Genomic DNA, 26,016 nt, shown 5'->3' with positions numbered 1-26,016 from the left:
CAGGAAGTACGCTTAGTTTACCTATAATTAAATGAATTTGGTCTGATATCAATGATTTATTGTACAGCATTTGATTTCAGATTGCGAGCAGAGATAGTGAATTGGTAAACGGTTTTTCGGTTTTGGTCGCCCTTTCGAATGGTTCGAACATCAGTCTTAGCAGATGCACTTAAAGCTATCACAAACGCCGAACGTCAAGGAAAGCGTCAAGTCCTTGTTCGTCCATGCAGCAAAGTTATTATTCAATTCCTCAAAGTTATGATGAAGCGTGGTTATATTGGCGAATTTGAAGTCATAGATGATCACCGTTCTGGTAAAATCATTATCAACCTTTTGGGTAGGCTTAATAAATGCGTTGCCATTTGCCCACGCTTTGACGTTCAATTAACTGAATTAGAAAATTGGCAATCAAAGCTTCTTCCATCACGTCAATTTGGTTACGTGGTTCTTACAACTTCACACGGTATTTTAGATCATGAAGAAGCCCGTAAAAAGAACGCTGGAGGTAAGATCCTCGGAATGTTCTTCTAATTGAACAACACTAAAAATATATTTTCTAATCATTTTTAACTTTTCTTGTTATTGCATACCAAAGTAATAAATAATAAGTAATAACTAACTACATATGTGTAAGAAAATAATTACATAACTCTCAATTGAAAAGCGCCAACAATATCGAAATATGCAAATCCCTAATGTTATATTAGGAATTTTAGAAAAAATTTACAATAATTTTCAAATTTAAAAATATTTTTTATTAATACATGTATTACCAAGGCCTATTAAAATAAATAATATCTAACCAACATTTAAAGAAATAAAAGATATCTTATATTAGGAAAGGAAAAATGTGCTTAAATGAGCAATATTTTTGACAGACCGTTAACGAAAAATACTCTTCACAAAAAACAGCTTTTTGAGAAAGATAAGTCGATTATAACCGTTGTTATTGACTCAACGTAAAACGGTTTTTTGAATGATTGCTTCACAGAATTTATTGTAGTTCATCAATTAAAGATGGGAAGAAAAAGTATTTATTGGAAACCATTAAAAGGTTTCACAATTTCTATTGGCAATTGGATTTACTATATCAAAGTTGATAAAAATGAAAAAATCAAAGTTGAAGATTTGAAAATTATTCAACAAATATATCCCAATCGAGAAATAAACAACACTGAAAACGCTAATAATGTTACGCCTATGCAAGATCCATTAGACGAAATTCAATATCAAAATAATATATTTACTTTTGATATAGATGGAATCGAGTTACCTAATGATATTGATTACGAAGAAACACAATTTCCAGAATATTTTCAAACAAAGTAATCATTTCCTTCAATATAATATTCAATAAATATTTGATATCTGCATGTAAAATTAATGTCAATTAAAATGAATTTTGAGATGCATCTTAGATTGTAAGTTTGTGATATATAAATATTTTAGCATTTATATGATTAACAGCAATTACATCATTATAGATACTAAGGGGAGTTTATTTATGTCCATGCAAACACATGGACATTTTTTGGAAAAAAATTTCAAAAATACCATCATCAAAATTGAATCAGTGCTGAACGATCGAATTTTTTGAATGCAAAACAATCGGATTTTAGCGGTTAGCTGTTAATCAATAGGCATCATGTTTCCATGCTTTAATTTATTCATTATTGAAAATGTCTCAAATTAAAAATCATTTAAATTACATGACTTCATTTAATTGAGCAAAATATCAATTCTACTTCATGTTTAAATCATATTCAAAATAAAGTATTCGGGAAAATTTTCCAGGTATAATGAAATTTAAAGAATTTATGACATTAACAAAATGCTGTTTCTACATAAGTATAAATTTGAAGAAATTAACATAATTTTTATTTTGAAAAGATCGTGATTATCAAAAAAAAAAAATGGCTAGTTAAGAATTCTTGAAAAATTAAATTGTAAATATTTTTTATTGAAGAATTTGAATTTTTATTTGGCCTGACAAACGTCTGTGAGATTTTTATCATAAAAGGGTAAACGTTCATTAAAAAGTTGTATCGTTACAGAGCTGTCCGGCCAATTTGTCACTTTTATTTTCCAAATGGCTTTAAGAAGGATCCAGAAAGAATTACAAGAAATTTCGCGAGATCCACCTTGCAATTGCAGTGCTGGCCCAGAAGGGCAAGATCTTTTCCACTGGACAGGTACAATCTTAGGCCCACCAGATACACCTTATGAAACAGGTGTTTTCTTCGTTGATATAACTTTCCCACCAGATTACCCATTTAAACCACCACATATAATCTTCAAGACACGTGTATATCATCCAAATATTAGTCCTCGTGGTGCAATTTGCTTAGATATCTTAAAAGATAAATGGGCTCCTGCACTTACTATCAGCAAAGTTCTTCTTTCTATTTGCTCACTTCTCAACGATGCAAATCCAGAAGATCCTCTTGTTCCTGATATTGCACGTCAATATAAGAATGATCGCGAGGCTTTCAACCGTACAGCTCGCGAATGGACACAAAGATACGCGACATAAGTAAAACTTGATTTTATATATTTCAATCAAAATCATAATTTTATAATCCTATTATAATTAACCAAACTTTCGTTTCTTGTTTTCTTCCTAATATCCAGTAATACTATAATGCCGCAGAAAATTTTTTTTATTTTTTTTCCAAAAGTGTAATTGACAATGTTTGTTCAAGATAGATGAGGGAAAAAATCATCCGTCTTGTTATCAACAAATCCACATATATATCAATATTATGTGTTATTATTAGCTTCGGGATGGTTTTATTCAGAAAAAACAAAATGTTCCTTGAATCGATAAATATTCAAGAAACCGCATTAATGCAAAATTATTTCCAAAAACTAATGCCTGTTCATGACGGATATCCATTCTTTCTCAATGATTTCCAAGTTGATGATGGTGTTTATATTTTTCGGTCAAATGGCCAAGCCGATCTCTCTGTTATTCTTCTTCTTCCATCGTTATTTACAGAACTTTCGACAATGGTTAAAACAGGCTTTGCTCATGATATTTTAGTATGTACCAAACCATGTGATCTTTTCAGTCTCAAACAATTAATACCACCACCTCTAGCAACATTCAATTTTACTTATTCACAAAATGATACTATTTTAATTAACTACACAAAAGGTGTACCTCTTGATCTTATTGAACTTATATCCATAACATATGGTTCTAAATCATTTCAAATTATCAAGCAAATTGACAATGGAAACGTAAATCAATTTAATATTTCTATTCCAAAGAATATGGAAAATAGGATTCATAGTCTTTTTTCATCACTTAACAAAATGGAGAATGAATTTATTCATGGCGTAATGCTTTACGAAATGAACGATTTTGGCGACAAATTCGTTTCTACTGCTATACTTCATACTGCTTTCTTCTTGTCTGCCTCTGCGCATTTGTTACACTTTTTTAATAAGCCTTTTGATTTGTATGTTTTTGGAATTGTTTTGTTTTGCAGCAAATTCCCGATTTTATCATTTGCTGCTTTGATTTATTGTGTGCTAAGGGAAAATGATTGTGAGTCTGCGTTTTTGCCTTTCATTTTTATGGGAGTTTACAGAGCAATGGAATTCCCAATGTCAATAACTGATTTCGTTGTTCAAATAACTTTTATGTACTTTTTGCCATGGATTTCACCGATTTTGTTCTTGAAATATGGGATAGGAGCTCTCCCTACAGCAATGGCTTTGATGGGAAATAAAATTCGGAAAATATTGGTGAAATTTAATGTAATTGGTAAAAAATAATGTTTTATTGTTATTTTTGTTTTTAAATTATTTTTTACATAACAAAATTAGAAATCAAATTACAAATTACAAAATGTTGGTCGAGTGTAGGTTCTTGTTTTATAAGAATTGAAAATCGATCGGAAGAGAAAAAATTTATAAAATTGAATACAACTAAAAAATTCTGATGAGCATTTATTTCATTAAGATGTGTAAATGCCTTCAAATTAAGTTACAAAATTTGTGCATACATAATTTTACTTAATATGTACAACAAAATATGGATGTTACATATGAACGGGACTGATCAATGATTGGGATCAAAAGTTTTCGATAAATGAAGATACAAATTCAAATTTCAGATAGGGTTTTTTATGTGGATCTAACTTCATTTGTAATAACTTTGTCAACAATGGTTTGAAATTAATGATAAAGAAACTGTATTCATGCACTGTATGGAGGTAAAATTTATTTTAGGTAATATTAATATTGTAGATGTAAATGTTTAAGTATATTTTAATAATTATTTATCTTAATGATGAAACTTAGAAATGATTTATGATATTTTATTAAAATCATTAAAAATATTGAATTTCTTATTAAAGTAATTTCATTATTTCATTGTTGTAATTTATATATGCGTATTTAAGTGTTGTTTGAAATATTTTAAATAATTTCCAAATATTATTTTGAAACATAAAATTCATTCAGATAAATAATGTGCTTAGATGTTTTGTTTTATTTTTATTTTGCTATTATCAAAAAATTGGAAAGAAAACGAATAATACACAATGAAATGCGTTTGTTTTATAATTACAAAATAAAATTTGGAAATTATCCATATGATTTAATACAACACTTATTTTAGCATCTTCAAAAGCTAATAAAGAAATAGTAAAATTACTCAACAAAAAAGAAGTAAAACTAAAAACTGTTCAGAAGGACCCAAGCAATTGAGTTTTGAAACCCCATAACAATAACATTATTCCAAACTCAAAATATAAGCACTCCTTTGGAACATAAATGTCATATTAAGGAGAAAAAAAAATTGGGAAAAATCATAAAAAAAAAATTTTCGTACACAAAACATGACTATTTAGAAATAAAAAATAATTACATATTATTAAAATTTTAAAAGAGTTATATTTTATTTTTTAAATCAAAACATATTCAACTTGGTACGAAATGAAATCCACTTCTAAATCAAGAAAAAAAATGCATAAAAATATGAATTAAACTCTTCATCATTATTCATAAAAATTCAATGAATTTTGTAAAAAAGGACTGGTTTTCGTATCACATTTGGTAATAATTGCTCAATACTCAGTTTTCTGCTGAGATTTATTGATAGGAAAATGATCGGTATTGTGATATTGAATACCTTACAAACACAATTGAGCAGGAGAGAGACAGGACAATATTACTCACCAAATCAAAAATCAGTGCCAGGCACCATGTTGTTAAGGTGTAAATGCAACATACAATCAAGTTTACCAAAAAGATATTTTACAAAACATAATATTTAAGCAACATAAAAAGTGACACTTCGCAGTGGTACGTTTTATCTATCGGGTCTTGGGTTTATGGAGTATTTTTCAAAGATATCAAATCCTCCACATGTAAGGAACTTGAGGATAAACCCTGGACTTAGGCACCGTTCTCGCCTTTATACCAAACCTAAGTCTTTTGTTCCAGACCCAGACCCATATCCTGATGCACAGCTAAAAATTGTATATAATTATTTTGGAATCAATCCTCAAGGGTCAATAATCTTAATTGGCACAAAAAATTTATTTTCCAGGCAATTACCAAACATGGGTACAACCTATATATCACGGCTTTTATTTGATATCAAAGCATTTTCTATTGTTCTTTTACACGGTGGTTGTGTTCATGGCGGTATTTGTTCACGTATTTTTTTTTTTTTTTCTTTTATTGAAATTGCATTTTGTGCAGTTGATTATCAATTTCAAGCACGTGGGTATGGTCGATTACTTATGAATTACCCCAAGTCGTGTCCTCAAAACATTAATACTTATGACAGGATAACTTGTGCTGATAATGAAGCAGTTACATATTTTCGTAAACAGGGATTTAATCAAAACGAAATTCTGATGAATCCTTCTCGATGGGTTGGGTGTATCAAGGATTATGATGGAATTACTCTAGTTCATTGCCGTCTTCGTTCTGACATTGTTTATTCCAAGTTTCCAAAAATCCTTCAAAAACAGATTGAAATCCTCAGGAGCAAGACACATTTTGTTCATGATTTGCCGAATGTTACGCCTTCTTTTGTTCCATTTTTTCCAATCGCCTTCGTTTGCGAACTTTTCGTTATCGTCACTTCCCCCGTCACTTTTCAAAGCTGAAAACTATTCGGAGCGAATGAAAGTTCTCAAAGAAAAACTTTTAAGGATATTTAATACTCTTGCAAGTGATAACAAATTTGCGGAAGTTTTTGAGCATCCTGTTACAGAAGATTTCGCTCCTGGATACTTTTCAAAGATCAAGAAGCCAATGGATTTCATGACAATACGGAAAAGATTAACAAAATATGAAGACTACTATAAAAGACCAGAAATATTTGCAGCAGATATCACATTAATGTGTGATAATTGCAAATTGTTCAATACGCCTGATACTTCATATTATAGACTCGCAAATGAATTGATGAAAAAGTTCAATCATTTGTATTTTGAAGAATTTCCGCAATAACTGTTATTATGTTTTGTAAAATTATATTATTAATAATTTTTTTATCATTAATTTATAATCGAATTATTAATTAATAATGTAGAATTCTGTATTTGTAAGTTTAATGATATAATAAAGTGAATATGATAAATAAGATTATACATGAATTATAATATATATAAACAATATTTTTACCATTAGGAAACCCATTAAAATATTTTTGTTTATTCTAAAAATCATAACGATTTATAAGTTTAATATTTATTTAACTATATATTATCATTTTAAAGTAAAATATAATGTTGATCGAACTTTACAATTGAAGGAAACCAAATTTTTAGAAAGATATATACGAATGAAAAAATTTATCTCCATAAATGTGAGAATATAACATATATCTTAATTCGAATGCTTTAACACATAGTCATAAATATACTGAATAAAATACATTGATTGAATCAGTTACTTATGTTAAAACGTTTTTGGATAATTTTACACATATTATTATGCCTGCATTGTATTCACTTATTTTTTATCATTATCCACAAATATTATCACTTTATACAATTGTAAAATCATATTTAATGACACTTATAAAATCAGAAAGTAAATATATTTATATTTACTTTTTATATTATAACTATATAATTATATTTTATCCATGATACTATGGTTATTATTCCTATTTCTTTTATATTACTTATATATATGAAGGAATTATAGAATATGGTGAAAATAATACATTAATTATTATAATAATTGCAGTTATATTGTGTTAACTATTGTATTTATAATAATATTAATATTTATAATAAAATATCAAAATAAAAAGAGAAAACAAAAATACAGATGTTTGTGAAGAAAATAATAACAAAGAAACCGATTATGTATTCTCGATAGGGATTAGTAACACAAATATTGAAGATATCCATTTGCAAAAGACATTAAAGAAGATTAATTTATAAGTTAAATAAAAATAAATATTTTAAGAATGTAAAAAATTAATTTAAATTAATAGAGATACTGCATTACACATGAATTTTTTCAAGAAAATTCAAAAATAAAATAATCTTCATAGAATTTCCATTGTATTAAAAAAAATGTAATTTACATGAATATCATACAGTTGATAAAAAATTATAATATATTCAGCAAAAGATTTACGTGCTCTATAATTCCAAAAGTGAATCTTTAAAAAGTTGTATTACAAAATGTGTTTTGGTTTGATTTTTTAGTGAATCATTTCAACAAAAGATTTAAATCCATTTTATCTATCGTTAATTTAAAAATTTATCCAATAAATTAAATAAGGAAATGAATTTATAAAATATTAAAAATTAAAATAAATTAATAATTCATAGTCCATAACATAATAATACAAGAAAACTTTGGTTTAATTTCCCGGGGTTTTCTTTTGTTATTGAAATGTCATTTTGCATCATCATTTTTAAATATGTTTATCAATTACTTATTCATTTAAATTTAACAGACCCAAAACGTCATTAAGCACTAAGCCGCCTACTAGGCGTTAACTCCTTTGCTCATTTCCATCAATGGCACGTACCAAACAAACAGCACGGAAGTCAACTGGTGGTAAGACACCGCGTAAGTCACTTGGCGCTAAGGCAGCACGTAAGTCAACACCAGTTGTTGATTCACAAGGCGCTAAGAAGCAGCATCGTTTCAGGCCGGGTACAGTTGCACTCCGTGAAATCCGTAAATATCAAAAGAGCACAGACCTTCTTATCCGTAAGCTTCCATTCCAACGTCTTGTTCGTGAAATCGCATCTGGATTCCGCGGAGATCTCCGTTTCCAATCATCAGCCATCGCAGCACTTCAGGAAGCATCGGAAGCATATCTTGTTGGTCTTTTTGAAGATACAAACCTTTGCGCGATTCATGCAAATCGTGTTACAATTATGGAACGCGATGTCCAACTTGCACAACGTATTCGTGGTGAACGTAACTAAATGTTTATTTGCTTAATTAAATAACTAACTAAAGTGTTAAAACAAATAAATTTCCTTCCAGTATATATATGTAGAGATTCATTGCTGATTGACAAGCCTCATTCAAAAATTCCAATAAATTACGAATTAATAATTATATAATTGAAGTTAGAGCGTGTAAGATTTGCTCAAAAGCAAAAATGTGGTGTTGAACACGTGTTTAAACAGAAACTATGAATGTCGGCCGTTTATGGCTTTTTCTGGTTGTGTTCAAAAATTTTTGAATCAAAGGAATGCTTTTGAACGTTTAACATAAATACAATTCAAAAAGTTGGATTTGGTTTAGAAAAAAATGCCATTTATCTCAAAAAGTTTAATAAAAATATTTTTTTGGCAGTATCCAAGATTATTCATGGGAAATAATCAATATCATGAAACAGTTGAAAAAGCACAGCCGAATCTAAGTTTTCCACCAAATCTGTTGCAATCTCTTGAAAAAATTGTATTTGAATTAAATGAATCTAATATTGATGAAACAGATAAAATAGTAAAATTATATATCAATTTCCCATATACTTTTAATTTAGCATTGAGTCAATTAATATATGCCTCATTTGTTTCACAAAAGAAAGATTTTAACACATATTTTACTTTTATAAAAATTATAGACACTAAAGAAAAAGGAGTTATAACAAATGATAATACTTTAATCAAAATATTTACAAATTATTTACTTCATTTAGATTCTCAAGAATCAAATTTTCTTCTTGAAAAAATGATTGAATCACAAATCATATCTTCAAATTCAATTGAAAAAAAAGCTACATTATATTTTGCACATCGTATTTCAAATGAAACTTTAAAAAAAATCAAAACTGAAGATAATATTCCATTTTCTAAATACTTCAATGATAACATGCAAGAATTACAAAAGAATGATTGGGAACTTCATAGACGATTAATTAAAGATGGAGTTAATCCAAATGAAGTTTTAAAAATCATTCGAAATGATGAAATAGGAAAACTTCAAGAAATGTTATCGCAATCAAATTTCGTTTTGAATCAAAAAATTATACCATCACTATATGAAAAATATTCATTTATTAATCAAAATAATATTTCATTAACTGATTATGCAGCATTTTTTGGTTCAATTAATTGTTTTAAACACTTGTTAATAAATGGCTGTAAATTAAATAACACAGGTAAATTTGCAGTTGCTGGAGGAAATGAAGAAATAATTCATTTGTGTATACAAAATCATGCACCACTTAATAATATATATGAATCAGCAATTGAATTCCATCAGAATGATATCTTCCAATATCTTTATGAAAACAAAATAGAAGAAATCAATGATTTTACAAAACTCGCTAAAAAATGCATTGAATCAAGTAATTATGAAATACTTTCATTCTTACGTAAAAGTGCAAATTTGAATTATAAAAAAGTCATTAAAGAATCTGTTAAATATGGTAATTTAATACTTCTCATAGATCTTCTTAATGAGAATGAAATTCCAAAAAATATTTTTGTAAATTCTTCAAAATCTGGAAATATTGAACTTGTAAAATATCTTCTTAATAAAAAAGAAATTGATATCAATTCTGAGAACAGAGTAATTAAATAAATTTTATCCAAGAGTTTATACAAATCATTTAATACAGCAATATTTATAGCATTAGAAAATGGTTACATTGAAATACTGAAATTACTTCTTGAACAAAAAGATATTAATATAAATCATTCCGATTCTGTGTTGTTTTTGCTTGTTTTAAGAATTATTCATATTATTTAGAACATTACTTATAAAAGCAACAATAAATTGTAATACTGAAGTAGTTAAACTACTTCTTGATAAAAATGGAATTGATATAAATATTAAAGATATTATTTTATTTTTTTCACAGTTTGTTTGAATAAGTTTGGGTCTATAAATAATATTTGGAAATTCTAATTTTCATATAGATCAGCACTTATGTATGCTTCTGAATATAATTGTATAGAAATTGCTAAGTTACTATTAAATAAAGAAGGAATTAATATTAATGATACTGATAATATTTCATTAATATTTTTCGTGTTAATTTAATATATTTTTTATATCATTATAATATTTAAAATTTATTATAATATTATGCAACAGCACTTATAATTGCATCTATGAAAAATAATATTGAAATAGTTAAATTATTACTAGGACATAAAGATATTGATATTAATGCAACCTGCGTTCATTTGATTTAATCCATGTTTATTTGAAGAATTAGGATTTTCAAAATCATTTAAGAAATGTCTTCACTTTATTAGTAACAGCACTTGTATCAGCTGTTAAATATGGTCATATCGAAATTGTTAAATTACTTCTTGCCCAAAAGAATATTGATATCAATGCTGCTGATGATGATATTTAATATTTAATATTTATTTTCACAATTTTGTGTTTTAAAATAATATATGAAACTTATTCATGTGGTTTGAAACAGCACTTATAAAGGCATCTATGGGTAACTACAGTCAGATTGTAAGTTTACTTGTTTCAAACAAAGATATTAAAATTGATGCTAAAGATATCAATTTCTGTCTTAATATATTTATACAAATAACTTAAAAATTCAAAAAAATATTTGGAATTTGTTATTATTGTATAAAACTGCACTTAATTATGCTGAAGAGAATGGTAATACGGAAATTATCAATATCTTAACTAGGAAATGAGTGGGAATTTTTTACAATTCAGTAAAAATCACTAACTTACAATTTTTTACAATAAAAACTTTTAAATGCCAATTCTATTTGTATTGCACAGTGCCAAAAAAAAGTTTCGAAACTTCTATCGTTTTATGAAAAAGTTACGTATAATTCAATTTTTGAATTCAAAAATACGTTTGGAATCATTTTGCATTGTTATTTCCGTAGAATGAACATTGCAACAGAAAGGAAGTCGCTGGGCCAATTTGGTTGTATCCTATATTCTTCTAAAACAAGTCCGGCTTTTTTAAATAGTTCGCAAAAATGTGGGTATGTTCTACAAATTGAATTCCTCTCAGGGTAATACTCGTATTGTGATTTATCTGTTTGAAGTTCTACTCCTGCAATATTTTCCTTGATGATGAAAATGCAATCTTTAGAAGAGGACAAAGAACATCTTTTTAAAAATGAAACCAAATCACGATCTGTTAAATAACACATTGTCCATTGAATATAAAATGCATCATAAGCCTTTGATGGATTCCATTCTTCAAGTCCTTTTTGAATTATATCCACTGATAAAACTTTTTCAAGATGTTCTCTTGCCTTAAATAAAAAATGTGGAATTGGATCCACTATGTCAACGCTTTGGAAAAAATGCGTTAAAACTTGGAAAGACACACGACCTATTCCACCACCACAATCCGCAACAACACCACCTTTTATTTTCTTTTCAAATTGAAGCAGAGAGAGAACATTATAAGTGTACCTTAAATCAATTATTGAATATTCTTCATTTCCAAAAATCATTGATTCTATTGTTGGTTGTTGAGTTGACCAAAAAAATCTGCTTTCAACATACCATTGATCCCCCTTTTCAGAAAATATCATGTTTGGATCTCTAGGAAGTGATTCTATTTCTGTTTTTTCGTTTTGTTTCATTTTCCATTCGAATTTTTCACATGGCATTTCATAATGATAATTTGCCAATCATTTTTTTCACAAGAAATATCAATTATTTTTTTTCTTCTAATCAGTCACTTGTCGATAATTTGATTGATTTTATGAATGTTTCTTCTTAAATTTTTTTTATTGACTCGATTCCATTAAATAAAAACATCAACGACAAAAATTGTGAAGTTTACATAATCATCCATAAATTTAACACAAAAAACCAGATCTGAATGGTTCCGTTCAAAAAGATCAATTTCAAAAGTTTACTCAAAATTCATTGAAAAAAACTTTCATCGTTCTCGATCCCGATGAAGTGCTCTCCGCTTATTGCAATCTCATTTATTTTTTGTGCTGTTGCCTATGGTGCGTCTTCAGCCGCTGTAACCCAAGCTCTTAAAACATTTACCCCAGAACTTATAATTGTTTTCAGAATGTTATTTGGTTTTGGTTTTTGCCTAATTGTTTTCCTTTTTAGGCTCAAATTCGAGCGAGGATACGTTCTCGTTGTTAAACAAGTTATGGCAAGAGGCTTTATGCTTTTTGTCCATATAACAATTGGTGGACTTTTTAATTTAGCAATTCCTCATTCACTTATTGCTATTGCTCAACAATGGATTCCAAGTGCAGCTGTTCAAATGTGCAAACCTGTTAGTCCTACTGTGAGTCAAATTATATCGCATTTTATATTTCCCGATGAACGATTTAATTTGTTCAAGCTCTTTGCTCTTCTAAGCTCTATTGTTGGTGTTGTTCTTACTGCCATTCCATCATTTAACCATACAACAAATGAAAAATCAACAACAATGGTTGCAGTTGGATATATTCTTCTTATTGTTGCAGTCATACTCCTTGGCGTTGCTTCGGTGTATTTCAAATGGAAGGCTACAAACGTAGATATAACAATAAGTTGTATGGTTCAAACATTTACATCATTTATATTCGATATGATTTGGTCGCTCATCATGGACGGTCCTCAGAAAATCAAAGAATCATGTGAGCAGTCGGATTGGCTTCAATGGATGTGGCCGTTAATGCTTGGCGTGTTTGCATCTGGTGTTGCCGTTCATGGGTTTATGTATTTAGTGAATAACGTTGGTGCAGTTGGCGCTAATTTTGTACCATTCGGCCAGATTATTGTCGGCGTTGCATTAGGAGTATTTTGGCTAAAAGAATGGAGCGCTTACGTTGCATGGGAAATTGCAATATCGGTATTAGGCTTAGTGCTTTTGGCCGCTGCTATTTTCATTGGATTCTGTGATAAGAGTGGGAAAAAGAATGTTGAAGAAGAGGAGGAAGAGGAAGAAGAAAAGGACGAACATCCTGAAGAAGAGGATAAGCATGTTCACTTGTCTGAAATTTGATTGAACCATAAATAGTATTTTTAGTTGATTGATGAAAATCAAAAATATATGTTTTTAGTGATGTTAATAAAATCAATACTTGTGAAATAAACACGAGAATAGTGATTTACATAGAAAGAAGACTTATCGAAAGGAGAAGCCGATTGACGATCAACATGGTCGTTAAATGAACTGAAAAGTGACATTGGTTTCAATTGAAACTGAATTTAAGTTTTGGCACTTTTGAAAACCGATATGAATAAAAAGTGACAAAATGCTCTTCAAGTTTCTTGGAAACAGCGATGCACCAGATTGGATCATATCTGAATTAAATACACTCTCTTATGTGTCTTCAGTTCGTATTAAGTTCATTTTGCTTCAAGTTTTAAATCTTTTAATTGAAGCTGAGGTAGATTTTGATGAAATCTATAGACATTTAGCAGATGCTCAATTAAATGAAAGCCAAACACGTTCTGTCCTTGCTGTCCTTTCTTTCATTATCCAAAATGCGGTTCGTTTTAATGTTGATCCTGAAGATTTATCACAAGAACTTCAACAACTTGGTACACCTCTTTCTCACACTAGCACAATCACAAGATTTTATCGTGAAAACAGACAAACATTAAGAAAATACTTCAGGAATAACTTCCAGAGATTTTCAGAAGTTTCTGTTTTTGATTTTAGATCGGATATTATATTGGAGAAAAAGGGAGGAAATAATTTCCCCAAAGGTAGCTTGTGTCTTAGGTTTAGTCCAAAGAATGGAAATACATTTTCATTCGCAATGACATCAGAACAAGCAGAGGATCTTTCAAGAGAACTTAAAGCTGCTATTGAAGCTATGCGTTCAGTAAGCAAATAAAATAACTCATTTGGTGAAATTTTAATTTTTTTTTAACCTTTAATTTCAATAGTTTATTTTTATTAATAAAAAAAATTTTTTTCACTTTGATCAAATTGTCTTTATATAATTATTATTGCTAATTTTATTTTGGTTTTTCGAATATTTTATTAGGAACATTTTAGTTGGGTTAAAAAAATAAAACTTAAAATGAATTCATTTCTTAAATCTGTTCTTAAGACATTTGGAGAACCAAAATTTGATATTCAAGATTTTTTTAATACTAAACTCTCTGATTTTTTTACTGAATTAGGTGTGTTTATCCAAAAGGCATTACAAAAAAAGTCAAAAATTCATAAAAAGTTGATTGTTAATTGTCTTCAAAAAATGGTAAAATATTTAAAACCAGAAAATATTATAGAAAAAGATCATCAAAGTATAATAATTATTTTTAGATTTCTTTTATATCATGATTCAAATTTGGAATTAACTAAAAAAGGACAAGAAGTGTGCTTGAATTTTTTAGCAATTATTCCAAAAGAAAGAGAAGATTTTCTAATGTTTCTATTTTCTTTATTCTATCCTTTTGATAATTTGACTAATAATAGTAAAGAAATAGAAAGTTATAAAAGTTTTACATATCAAATGATTTTACTAAATTTTAAACCTAAGAAAAAAGTTAAACAAAGTGATTATTATGATATATTTAAGTCTTTGTTAGTTTTCATTGATACACATAAAGATAATGATATATATCAATGGTTATTATTTGATGGTATTTTAAATATAATATTTTATCAACTTGCAATCAAAATCCATTATCCGAATCATGGATTTGGTTATATTTCTTCGATACCTGAAGAAATTTTCAATGAAATTTTTGATTTTCTTACGAATTTTCGTGAACCAAGTGATTTTTTTACACCATCAAAAGATAAAACGATGTTTTATATTTACATATTAAATGAAATATCTTTTAAAAAGAATATTTTGTTACTTCAAAGGAAAGTTTGTATTTCTGAAAAAGCAATGAAAGAATTGGTAAGTAATCATATTGATGTATATCAAACTTTTATTTCATCAAGTGTTAATTCTTCTTCAATACAAAATAATGTATTCTTTTCTGCTTTTGTTTATGATTTGATTAGAAGTTTGTTTTCAGTTGTTAAAGATGATTTATTAATTTATATAGATATTGCACTTCGTCAATATGAAAAATCATTACCATTTTTGTATTCTTTTTATTTTACACTTATTTCTGTAGCATTGATGAAAAATTACGAAAACAAAAAATTTTGGGAATTTATTAAAGAGAAAATCATTAACTCAGATATATATTCTGATGTGAATGGACAGTTTTGTAAATTCTTGGCTGTTTTACAATTTCCCAAATTATTTAATCTAAGTCAAGAAGCAGCAATAAAGGAAAACATGATTCTTAGTCAAAGGAGAGAAAGAATAAAAAGTAAAAGTCAATTTGATTGGTTTGTTTTGAACTTTGAAAAAATTCTTGAAAATCCATATAAAGTAGCAGAAGCAATTAAATATGAGTTTGATACAAATAATAAAGTTGCTTTTCATATTTTAAATTTCAAACCAAAATTGGAAACTATTGACATTTTCATTGATTTATTTAAGGATTATAAAAAATTTGATGATAATGTACAAATTCGACTTTATTCTGCTTTAAATAGTTATGCAAGTGCATTATTAAAGTTGTCAAGAATTCCAAGATCTATTCAATTTGAACATAATACAACCATAAAAATATGTGGAAATTTCCTATTTGATTCCATTCTTTATCAAACAAATGAAAGAATATTTAAAGCAAGTTATAAAATTCTTAAAGATATTATTTTAAAATCTGAATCAAAATATCTTTTTGATATGAATATACTTATGAAATGGTATACTTGTGTTATTGTTTGTCTTTTACATAAAGATCATGAATTATCAGAACTTGCATATGATAATTGTGTAGAAACATTATCAGTAGGTTTTGCAGGATCAAATATATTAATTCCTATTTTAATTTCATTTCTTGAAAATAATCCAAACCCAAATCAGATATCATTTCTTTCATTAACTCCTCTTTTCTCAGTCACATATTCAAAAAACAATAATTTATTGACAGCTATAAAAAACATTGTGAAAAATAATCATTCGTTAATTGTTAAAGCAATGGAAATATTAGATAAAGAAGGAAATAATTTAGAAGAAAGAGTATTTCAATTAATAAAGAAAATGAAATTTGAATTGAAACATTTAACAAATTTCCTTTCTGCTTATTCAGTATATTGTGCATATGAAATCATTAAAGATAATCCTAATGAAAATGTTATTGTATATATCTTGCTAGAAATGTGTGTTCAAATACAAAAATATAATTCTGTTGAAGCAACAATTATCTTAAAAAATATTATTATAACTTATTATAATTATTTTAAAAAGATGAAAAGATTTAAAGAAATTTTTGAAAAAATCACTAAAATTTGGCCAAATGTTAATGATGATCCTCAATTTATTTTAAATATTTTCAGTTTGATTACAGAAATATTAATTTACTTTTATGATATGGCTATTCAAACAAAAATTCTACAAAAATCAGCAAAAAATTTAATATATTATTATGAAAATACTGAAAATAGCAAATTAAAAATTCATATAAATATGTTAATATATAAATTATCCACAAGAGTAAAAGTATTTCCATCATATCTCTCTAAAAAATGTACATTTGATATTAAAAGTTGTGAAAATAATAAAAATTATTTTTTGCATAATTATAATGTTATTAATTATAAAAAACATAATAAAGGTGTCTCATTAAATATTTTTCATAAAGGTGAATATTTTTATTGGGATTTTCAAGATATCCATGAATGTTTTACTGAACAAAAATGTGAAGATGTATTTTCGAATTGGGATTTTGTAAAAAATCAGAAAATAGTAAAAACAATACTAAAAATGGAAAATAAATCATTTTTCGATATAACAACTCAAAAATTTAATACTCAAAAAATAATAGCAACAAAAGATTCATTACCAGAAAATGATAAATATTTTATAAATCAAATAAATTCATTGTATACCAAATATAAAACAAAAATCCAATCAAATATTGTTTGGAAACCTAATACAGATTTTAAACATTTTTCTAATGTGATTACTTCACTTGGATATTTAACAAATGAAATATATTATATAGAACCAGATGCTAAAAATCTAGCAAAACTTTCATTCCTAATAAAAAATGTTAATCGATTTTTTTCAAAAATTGCAATATTATATGTACCAAAAGGAGTTCAAAATCAAAATGAGATTTTTACTATTAAATGGGAAAATACGTCAAAACATTTTAAAGAGTTCCTACAAGGTATAGGTTGGAATGTTGACTTACAAACTCATAATAAATATGATGGAGGACTCGATATAAAAGGACTTACTAATGGGAATACATCTATTTTTTATGAGGATTCTTTATATGAAATTATGTTTCATGTTGCACCATTGATGCCAATTGTTCAAGGTGATGAACAACAAATTCTTAAAAAAAGACATATTGGTAATGATCACGTACATATTTTATGGTGTGAAGATGAATTAGAATATGATATTGAAATGATTACATCTCAATTTAATCAAGCACATATAATAATTTATCCTTTACATACTGGTTTGTTTAGGGTTGACGTGAAGAGTAAAGAAGATGTCGGATGGTTCGGACCTTTAAATGGATCATCAATATTAACAAAGAAAGAACTTCCATCGTTGGTAAGAATGACAGCAATTCACGTAATGATAAAAATTTGTGATAATATGGAACCATTAAATGTTCCTCCTATTAGAGCAATCCAGACAATGTTGGAAATAAGAGAAGATATCAATGTTGAAAAAGCCAAGAACTCACGTTCGATGATGCACATTGAGCAAATATAAAAATAAAAGTTAAATACAGGTATAAACTTTGTTTATTTAAAGTCATTTTTTTTGCTTTATTTTTGGGGTGCCCTATCATACCAACTAAAAATGAGTAAACAATACACACTAAGTAATACGCCAGCACTTGGGCAATTTTCCCAATTACATAAAGAATTTGATAAAATTCCTTTTGGTGATTTAATCAAACCAACAAAAGCACCAAAAGTTATTTTTGTTGGCGATCATGCAGTAGGGAAAACAACGTTTTGTAGAGCAATTGAAACAGGTGAATTCCAAGCCAATTATATTGTTACTGTGGGCGTTGAATATCATGGGATTGAATGCTTTGTTAACGGATTAAATTTTTTAATCAATTTATGGGATACTGCTGGTGAAGAAAAGAATCATTCTTTAACCAAGAGTTATTATAGAGCTTGTAATATCGCAGTATTATGTTTTTCACTTCACGATCCAGACTCATTTGAGCATGTTGCATTCTGGCTTGACAGCGTTAAAAACTCAACATCTGAAGACCTTATAGGAATAATGTTACTTGGTATGAAGTCTGACCTTTCACATAAAGTTAAAGATTCAGAAATCAAAAATTTTTGCGAAACTCATAGTTTAGAATATTTCGAAACATCAGCTAAAAATATGCAAAATGTAGAGGCTGTTATGAATAGAATCATTTTTTTAACATCAGCATATCAAATTAGCGGAATTCCAAGAACACAAAGGGTGGTAAGTGAAACTGTCGAGCTCCAATCAAATACAAATGCAAAGAAGAACAAAGGATGCTGCAACTAAAATATTTTTATAATTATTATTATTACTTTTTTTGTGGAATCCTGACGGCGGAGAAAAGAATCATTCTTTGACCAAGAGTTATTACAGTGCTTGTAATATTGCAGTATTATGTTTTTTACACCTTGACGATGCCGATATGCTTTGAGCATATCACATTCTGGTTTGATAAATGTAAAAAATTCAACATCTAAAGGCCTTGTAGGAATAAGGCTACTAGGTATGAAGTCTGATTTTCACATAAAGTTAAAGATTCAGAAATCAAATATTTTTGCGAAACTCAAAGTTTAGAATATTTTGTAACATAGCTAAAAAGTTACAAAGTATAAATACGAGGCAGATCAATAATTCTAGTGTTTGGCGTTCTAATTCTCCAACGACATTTTTGATGTACATATTTTGTACAATTTATCCTGTTAACAGAAATGAAACCTTAAATAAAAAATATTTTAGGTTCATTTAATTTTATAAATAAAAACAAGCATACGCATCAGATTTCAAAGTTAAACATAAAATGTGAATGAAACATCCCAGCATTAACTAAACAATTGGTGTTTCAAAGGACAAAAAACTTTTCCTATTAATTCAGGTTTATTTAGGATCCTTGAATATCTTTCACAAAAAATCGAATTTGTGTTCGTAATTTATCATTTTCGTATTGGGTTGTTTCTCATTGTAATGTTCATTATTGCTAAAACGAATGAATGAGCTGGTGTATATTTTTGTTTTGCTTAATGTACGTTTATTCCGATCGAAAACCGTCGTTTTATTGCTGCAATTGTGTTTTTGTTTTGATCTAGTCAGTCTGAAAGGAATTATAAGCAAATGATTTTTTTCAACATCAGAAGAAATATGAAACATGAAAACATGTTTTTTTCGGAAGTATTGAAAAAATTGATTTTGATCGTACGGTACGACGAGACCCTTAAAAACTGGTGTAATTTGGATAACATATTAAAAAAAAGTGTAATCGTATAAAGCGTTTATTAAAATTACTAAAAATTTAAATCTTATTCGAAGAATCGATACATTTTATCATATACTAAACCAAAGTTTCCAATCAAATAAATGAAAAAAGCTATAGAACTATCCAATAGGTCAAACTTAAGGATTGGCGCGAATTCCAAATCATCATCTTTTCTTGTCATACTCGGAATATATGCATCGTCACTACTTTCATCGTCTTCTGTTTTCATCCAAGAAACTTTAAACAATGAAAATGTCTTCCTTGACATTTTATATCTTATAAGGAGATATAACGATGCAGTGATAAGAGTAAGTCCTCTAATAAGCATTTCGAGAGAACTACGTACGACTGAGTCCCATCCAAATTCAGCGTAATTCAATCCAAAAACGATAAAACCGCCGATGATGCTGATGCAAGAAAAAATGATAACTCCAATTGGCGGGATGAAGCGGAAGAAAGTGACTATCCAAAGGGTTAATGAAAGTGTTATAAGAACTTGTGATATCGAAGAAAATCCTTGAAATATAGAACATATACAATTTGACAATATAATTAAAAGTGAGATAAAATAACGGATCCATTTGTTACCGAGATCAACTTGTGTGAAGATAAAGGATATATATGTAATTATGAACATATCATTGTTTGGTGTACGGAACGAATTTTTAATTTCTTCTGAATGCCCGTTTTTCCATTTAAGACAGGGGTATGGCTCTCTCATCCACATGGTAATGATGTGATTAAGAATTGCACCAAAAGAAAGTGTGAGAAGAAATTCAATGAATAATAAGCGAGTTTTGTCATAGAAATTTCGAAGCCTCTGTTGCATACCAAATCCATAAAGCGTAAAGAGTAATGGGAAGATCATCAAAACTTGAAGAGAAATAGTTGATAAACAATCAAAATGAAAAATACGTCGAAATGTTTCGCATAAAATTTGGGAAAATTCGTTTTTCTTATAATAACAACGATCAAAAGGGCTATCTGACACTGCACTTATGAAGTATTCTGATGAGAAAAAATGATTCGTCATTTAATTCGTTTTTGCAAATTCTTAAATTAACGCGTTTTGCTTAAAAACAAACCTTCCGACCGTTTATACTATCAATTTTTGAAAGCCCTGTCGTTCAATGTCAGCAAACAACCGTAGCCACTTTTTGTAAATTTTATTGCGAAGGATTCTATCGTTATTATTCAAAAAGTTATATCGCCTTTTCTCTGTATCGTTTTTGACTGCTTGCTAGCAAGTTTTCGAACGAATGTTATTTCTTCTTGCTTTTGCTTATTACAAACCTCACCAAAAAACTTAGGCTAAAAGATTTTTAGTGATCAATTATCTATTTCTCAAACCCTCAAACGCTCCCCTTGCCTTACTTTAAAATCCAAATGGAACACATACTTTACGTTCTCATGCCTTAATAAAAAGAACGTATCCATCAAAGTCACAAATTTTATTATGCTAAAAGGTAATGAATCGAATCCATTTAATATCAGTGTCATTCCCCTTTGTTAGAATTACCGATTTCATATGTTAAACATTATTTCCAATTCTTTTCTTTAGTGTTTAATCATTTTTCATTAAAAGCACATTTATCATTTTTAACGAATAGTAGTTTCACAAGGAAAATGTTCAAATTCAACGAAAATGTTCAAGCTCTAATATACTTTTTAATTTTGGTTTTTTTTTTTTTTATTTTCTGAAATTTAATTTTTAATTAACAAATTGAAAACAAACGAAAAGAAAAAACATAAAAATGTTTTAATTTCTGTTGTATTTTTCATAAATCTTTTCAATTATACTTATTGATAAAATTTGGATTGATTATAATTTTATAACTTCAACATTAACGATAACAAACTCAAATGATTTTAGTGAAATTGAACGATATAAAGACAACACGAAATTTATAAATATCGGTGAAGGAATTTATTTCATTCCAATTAATGCATTTTCAGGATGGCCATCAGTTAATTCAGTTAATTTTGGTAATTCTCTATCAGATATTAAGAATTATGTTTTATCGTCATGTTCACATTTAGAAAGGATTATTTTTGGAGAAAATGTTGCAACGATTGGTAGTGGAGCATTTTCATCATGTTCATCAATCAAAAACATTACAATTCCAAATTTAGTTACAACGATTGGTGGTTTAGCATTTTCATTGTGTTTTAATTTAATGATATTAACACTTGGAAATGGAATAACGGAAATTGGAGAAACAGCATTTGGTAATTGTTATGCACTTGAATGTATTTATTATTATGGAACTAACGAACCAAGTATTGGAGTAAATGCATTTTCTAATGTTACAACAACAGTTATAACATATCCAACATATATCAAAAGTAACTTTGGGATATTAAATGTTATCAAATCATATACAGAAGGAAACTGCAAACCAATTCCAACACTTTCATTTTCAGCATCACATACATTCAGTCGAAGTAATACAGATACTAAGTCAAATACATATTCTCAATTACATACATTCATTTTAGTAATACATTTACTGAATCATTTCAAAGCGATTTAACATTTTCATATGCATTAACGTATACATTGACAATTGCATATTCATTTACTTATTATGAAACGCAAACAAAGACAATTGCATTAATTACAATTAATTCATCGTGTATTTATATTGAAACAGAATTTATATATTATGATTACACAGTTATTATTTATTCAACATATTACAATTATTATTCGAATTTCTTTACATTTATTTATAATAATGAAATTCAAACAAATGATAATAAAACAACAATTATCATAATAATCGTTTGCGTTATTGTTGTTGTTATTATAATTTTATTGCTTATTATATTATTGATTCGAATTAAAAATAAAAAAGAAGAAATTGATGAAAATGAAATTTCAGAACAACAAAATGATAATAACCAAACCACAAACACATTTACAACAGGAATATCAATCTCATACATTGAAGAAGATCCATTTGCAGATTACTTCAAAGAAGAGAAATTCATTGAGCAAATGTAATTAAGATAAATAAATAATGGGGTGTGGTATGTTCTAAATGTGAGTCATTTTTAGTATGGTTAGTTCAAAGCCACCTCGTTATTTTCCAACTTTGATGTTTAGTATTGTGCTTTTTGTTTTTGTAAGACTTTTGAAAAAAATTATTATCGTTATATAACGATAATACTAAGTAATGAACTTCTTATACTGATCACTTGCATCAACTACGGGAGGAAATCACGAAGAAGTGAACAATGAATTTAATTTATTAAATTGATAACGGAAGAAGAGGACAATGGATTTGAGTAATAATAAAAAATGTTGAAATGTGGTAATAAAATATTTTTCTGTTTTTGTTAATCATTGTTTATTGTGAAAAGAAATTACAAATTTCTTTTCCTCTTTAAAATGATTAAATTTTTCTTTTTTTATTTATCAGAATGATTACAAATTTATAACATTTCATTGAAACAAAAATTTTGGGTTTTTTTGAATTGATGAATACATTTATTAATATATTCACATGAATTTATCCGAAATCGTTTACAACAGCCGAAGTAAGTAAAATGTGTTCATCAATTTCATTTCTCAGTCTTCTGTTCTTTATATTTTTCTTGTACAACAGCACAGAGACAACGACAATTATTGCGACCAATGCGACTCCGCCAATAGTTACGCCAATAATCAAACCTTTTTGATTCGATTTTGAATCTTTAGTATATTTACAAACGTCGAAATAATTTTCGGGTTTAACTGCAAGAATTTGATTCCATTCTTCCGTATCATTAACGTTATAATTTTCATAGTTTTTAACAAATGGTAAACACAATGTAATGTCATATACAAAATGTCCTTTTTTGTGAATTTTGTCTCGATTTGTGTTTTCAAAAACTTTGGAATCAAAATTAGGTGGCTGATCTGGAAATGATACAATTGATAATGATGAACAATTTTCAAAAATATGCTTGGAGTCTGGTGGCACTGTATGCAATAAAGGCGCGTGAATAAATGTTAGTGAAGAACAGCCTTTAAAGTTAGAATCTCCTTCGATTTTGAGCAAATTTTCGAAAATCATAATTTTGAGTGATTTACAATTCTCGAATGAATTGGTTTTGATCGTTTCCAATTTTTTCAATTCGATCGTTTCGAGTGAAACACAATTTGAAAATGTAAACGATTCAATTGTCATAACGTTTTCTAATGAAATTTGTTTTAACTTGGAACAATTAGAAAAACATTTTGAACCAATTTCTTTAACATTATTCAGATTAATTATTTCCAAATTTATACAATTTTCGAAAACTGAATCTTTAATTATTGAAACATTGGGAAATGAAACATTATTTAATGAAACGCAATTTTTAAATGAATTTTCTTCAATTTCATTTAAATTTGGTAAATTAATATTTTGTAAATTATTACAATTTTCAAAAGAAGAAATTCCAATTAATGAAACTTCATTAAATGATATATTAGTTAATGATATACAATTACTAAATGAATTATCGCCAATAATTTGTAATTTTGGCAAATAAACATTTTGTAACTTATGACAATTATCAAATGTATTTGCATTAACTTTTATTAAATTTGGAATAGAAATCGATTTAATGTTTTCACATGACTGAAATGCATTCGAACCAATTTCAATAATGAGATTACTACAATCGAAATATTCGATATCTTTACAATATGAAAAACATTTTGATCCAATATGATTTAACTTTGAAAAATTAATTACTTTAAGTGATGAATTCATAAAACATTCGTTTCCAAGTTTTTCGACATTTTCAATATTTAATTTTTGAAGTTCATTTTGATTTTTGAAACAACCGTCACCAATTTCAATCAAATTATTTGCAATAAAACTTTGTAAATTTGTACCTGTAAACACATTTTTTCCAATAAATTTCAATTTTGGTGCTATGAATTTGGTAATTTGAGAATTTTGAAATGCAAAATCATTACAAGTTATTAACGAAGGAAAATCACATTTAATTTTACTGTTAGAAAATGAAGAAATTCCAATGATTTGTAAATATGGGAAAACAATTGTTTCTGTGTTATCAAAATTATAAAAACATTTATCGCCAACTTTCGTAACATTAAATTGTACTACATTTTTTGCATAATTGATTCTAAAACTTGAATTTTCGAAACATGAAATTCCAAACTCTTTACAATTTGGAATTTTTATTGTATAAATTATCTGATTTGAAAATAAGTAATCAGATGCATTTTCTAAACTTCCCATTTCGAAATTTTCGATTACTTTTTGTTCTTGAAATAAATATTTTCCACAAATTGTTAATTTTGGCGCTTTAAATGTTGTAATTGATGCACATGAAGAAAATACGTAATCACCAGCTTCAGTTAAATCTGGAAATATACATTCGACTAAATAAATACATTTTTCGAATATTCTATTTCCGATTTTTTTAACTTTTGGTAAATTAACGAAAGTTAAAGAAAAACAATTAGTAAATGCTAAATCATCAACGAATATAACATTTGGGAAATCAATTTTATTTATAATACAACAACATGAAAATGAAGAATTTCCAATATTTTTAATTGAAGGTAAATCAATTTTCTCTAAAGAAATACATTCAGTAAAACAATTATTTGAACAATTTTCTATTTTCGGTAAATGAATAGATTTAAGATTTTTACAATGCATAAAGCATCCACTTCCTATCATAATTGTATTTGAGAAAGAAATATTTCTCAAACTTATACAAGATTTAAATGCGTTTTTTCCAATTGTTATAACATTTTCACCCAAAAAAATATTTTCTAAATTTGAACATTCTAAAAACACTTCATCACCAATCGAAGTAACTGAGTTCGGAATTGTTATATTGAATAATGATTCACAATATTCAAATGATTCATAATTAAATGTTTTAATATTATTTCCCATAAAAATAACTGTTTCTAATTTCGTGCAATAAGAAAATGCAATCATTCCAATCGAAGTAACTAAATCTGGAATTGTGATATTTGTTAATGAAGAGCATTGACTAAATAAGGAGTTACTAATTTCGTTAATTTTGTTTGGAATTATTATACTTTCTAAAGAAGAACATAAAGAAAATGCGTATTGT

General features: G+C 27.4%; 8 protein-coding genes across 8 annotated transcripts; 7 read left to right on the top strand and 1 right to left on the bottom strand.

Moving 5' to 3' along the window:
* Positions 1–138: 138 nt before the first annotated feature.
* On the top strand, positions 139–531 carry GO595_004995 (40S ribosomal protein S15a; the record flags this gene model as incomplete). The annotated part of the gene is made up of 1 exon (XM_067918190.1): positions 139–531. One exon carries the CDS (start codon positions 139–141, stop codon positions 529–531), a length of 393 nt encoding a protein of 130 aa, XP_067775013.1.
* A 1,558-nt stretch (positions 532–2,089) lies between these two features.
* Positions 2,090–2,533, top strand: GO595_004994 (Ubiquitin-conjugating enzyme E2 2; the record flags this gene model as incomplete). The annotated part of the gene is made up of 1 exon (XM_067918186.1): positions 2,090–2,533. The coding sequence occupies one exon, from the start codon at positions 2,090–2,092 to the stop codon at positions 2,531–2,533; it is 444 nt and encodes a 147-aa protein (XP_067775012.1).
* Positions 2,534–6,147: 3,614 nt separating this feature from the next.
* GO595_004993 (acetyltransferase, GNAT family protein) lies at positions 6,148–6,477 on the top strand (the record flags this gene model as incomplete). Its single annotated transcript, XM_067918185.1, has 1 exon — positions 6,148–6,477. The coding sequence occupies one exon, from the start codon at positions 6,148–6,150 to the stop codon at positions 6,475–6,477; it is 330 nt and encodes a 109-aa protein (XP_067775011.1).
* Positions 6,478–8,009: 1,532 nt separating this feature from the next.
* On the top strand, positions 8,010–8,426 carry GO595_004992 (histone H3.2; the record flags this gene model as incomplete). Its single annotated transcript, XM_067918184.1, has 1 exon — positions 8,010–8,426. The coding sequence occupies one exon, from the start codon at positions 8,010–8,012 to the stop codon at positions 8,424–8,426; it is 417 nt and encodes a 138-aa protein (XP_067775010.1).
* Positions 8,427–11,312: 2,886 nt separating this feature from the next.
* Positions 11,313–12,038, bottom strand: GO595_004991 (c9orf32; the record flags this gene model as incomplete). Its single annotated transcript, XM_067918183.1, has 1 exon — positions 11,313–12,038. The coding sequence occupies one exon, from the start codon at positions 12,036–12,038 to the stop codon at positions 11,313–11,315; it is 726 nt and encodes a 241-aa protein (XP_067775009.1).
* Positions 12,039–12,358: 320 nt separating this feature from the next.
* GO595_004990 (Integral membrane protein) lies at positions 12,359–13,411 on the top strand (the record flags this gene model as incomplete). Its single annotated transcript, XM_067918182.1, has 1 exon — positions 12,359–13,411. One exon carries the CDS (start codon positions 12,359–12,361, stop codon positions 13,409–13,411), a length of 1,053 nt encoding a protein of 350 aa, XP_067775008.1.
* Positions 13,412–13,664: 253 nt separating this feature from the next.
* GO595_004989 (COMM domain-containing protein 4) lies at positions 13,665–14,252 on the top strand (the record flags this gene model as incomplete). Its single annotated transcript, XM_067918181.1, has 1 exon — positions 13,665–14,252. The coding sequence occupies one exon, from the start codon at positions 13,665–13,667 to the stop codon at positions 14,250–14,252; it is 588 nt and encodes a 195-aa protein (XP_067775007.1).
* Positions 14,253–18,260: 4,008 nt separating this feature from the next.
* Positions 18,261–18,959, top strand: GO595_004988 (Ras family protein; the record flags this gene model as incomplete). Its single annotated transcript, XM_067918180.1, has 1 exon — positions 18,261–18,959. The coding sequence occupies one exon, from the start codon at positions 18,261–18,263 to the stop codon at positions 18,957–18,959; it is 699 nt and encodes a 232-aa protein (XP_067775006.1).
* Positions 18,960–26,016: the final 7,057 nt, after the last annotated feature.

Source organism: Histomonas meleagridis (assembly GCF_020186115.1).
Source record: "Histomonas meleagridis strain 2922-C6/04-10x chromosome Unknown contig_30, whole genome shotgun sequence".
Lineage (NCBI taxonomy): Eukaryota > Parabasalia > Tritrichomonadida > Dientamoebidae > Histomonas > Histomonas meleagridis.
This window is presented reverse-complemented; position numbering and strand designations above follow the sequence as displayed.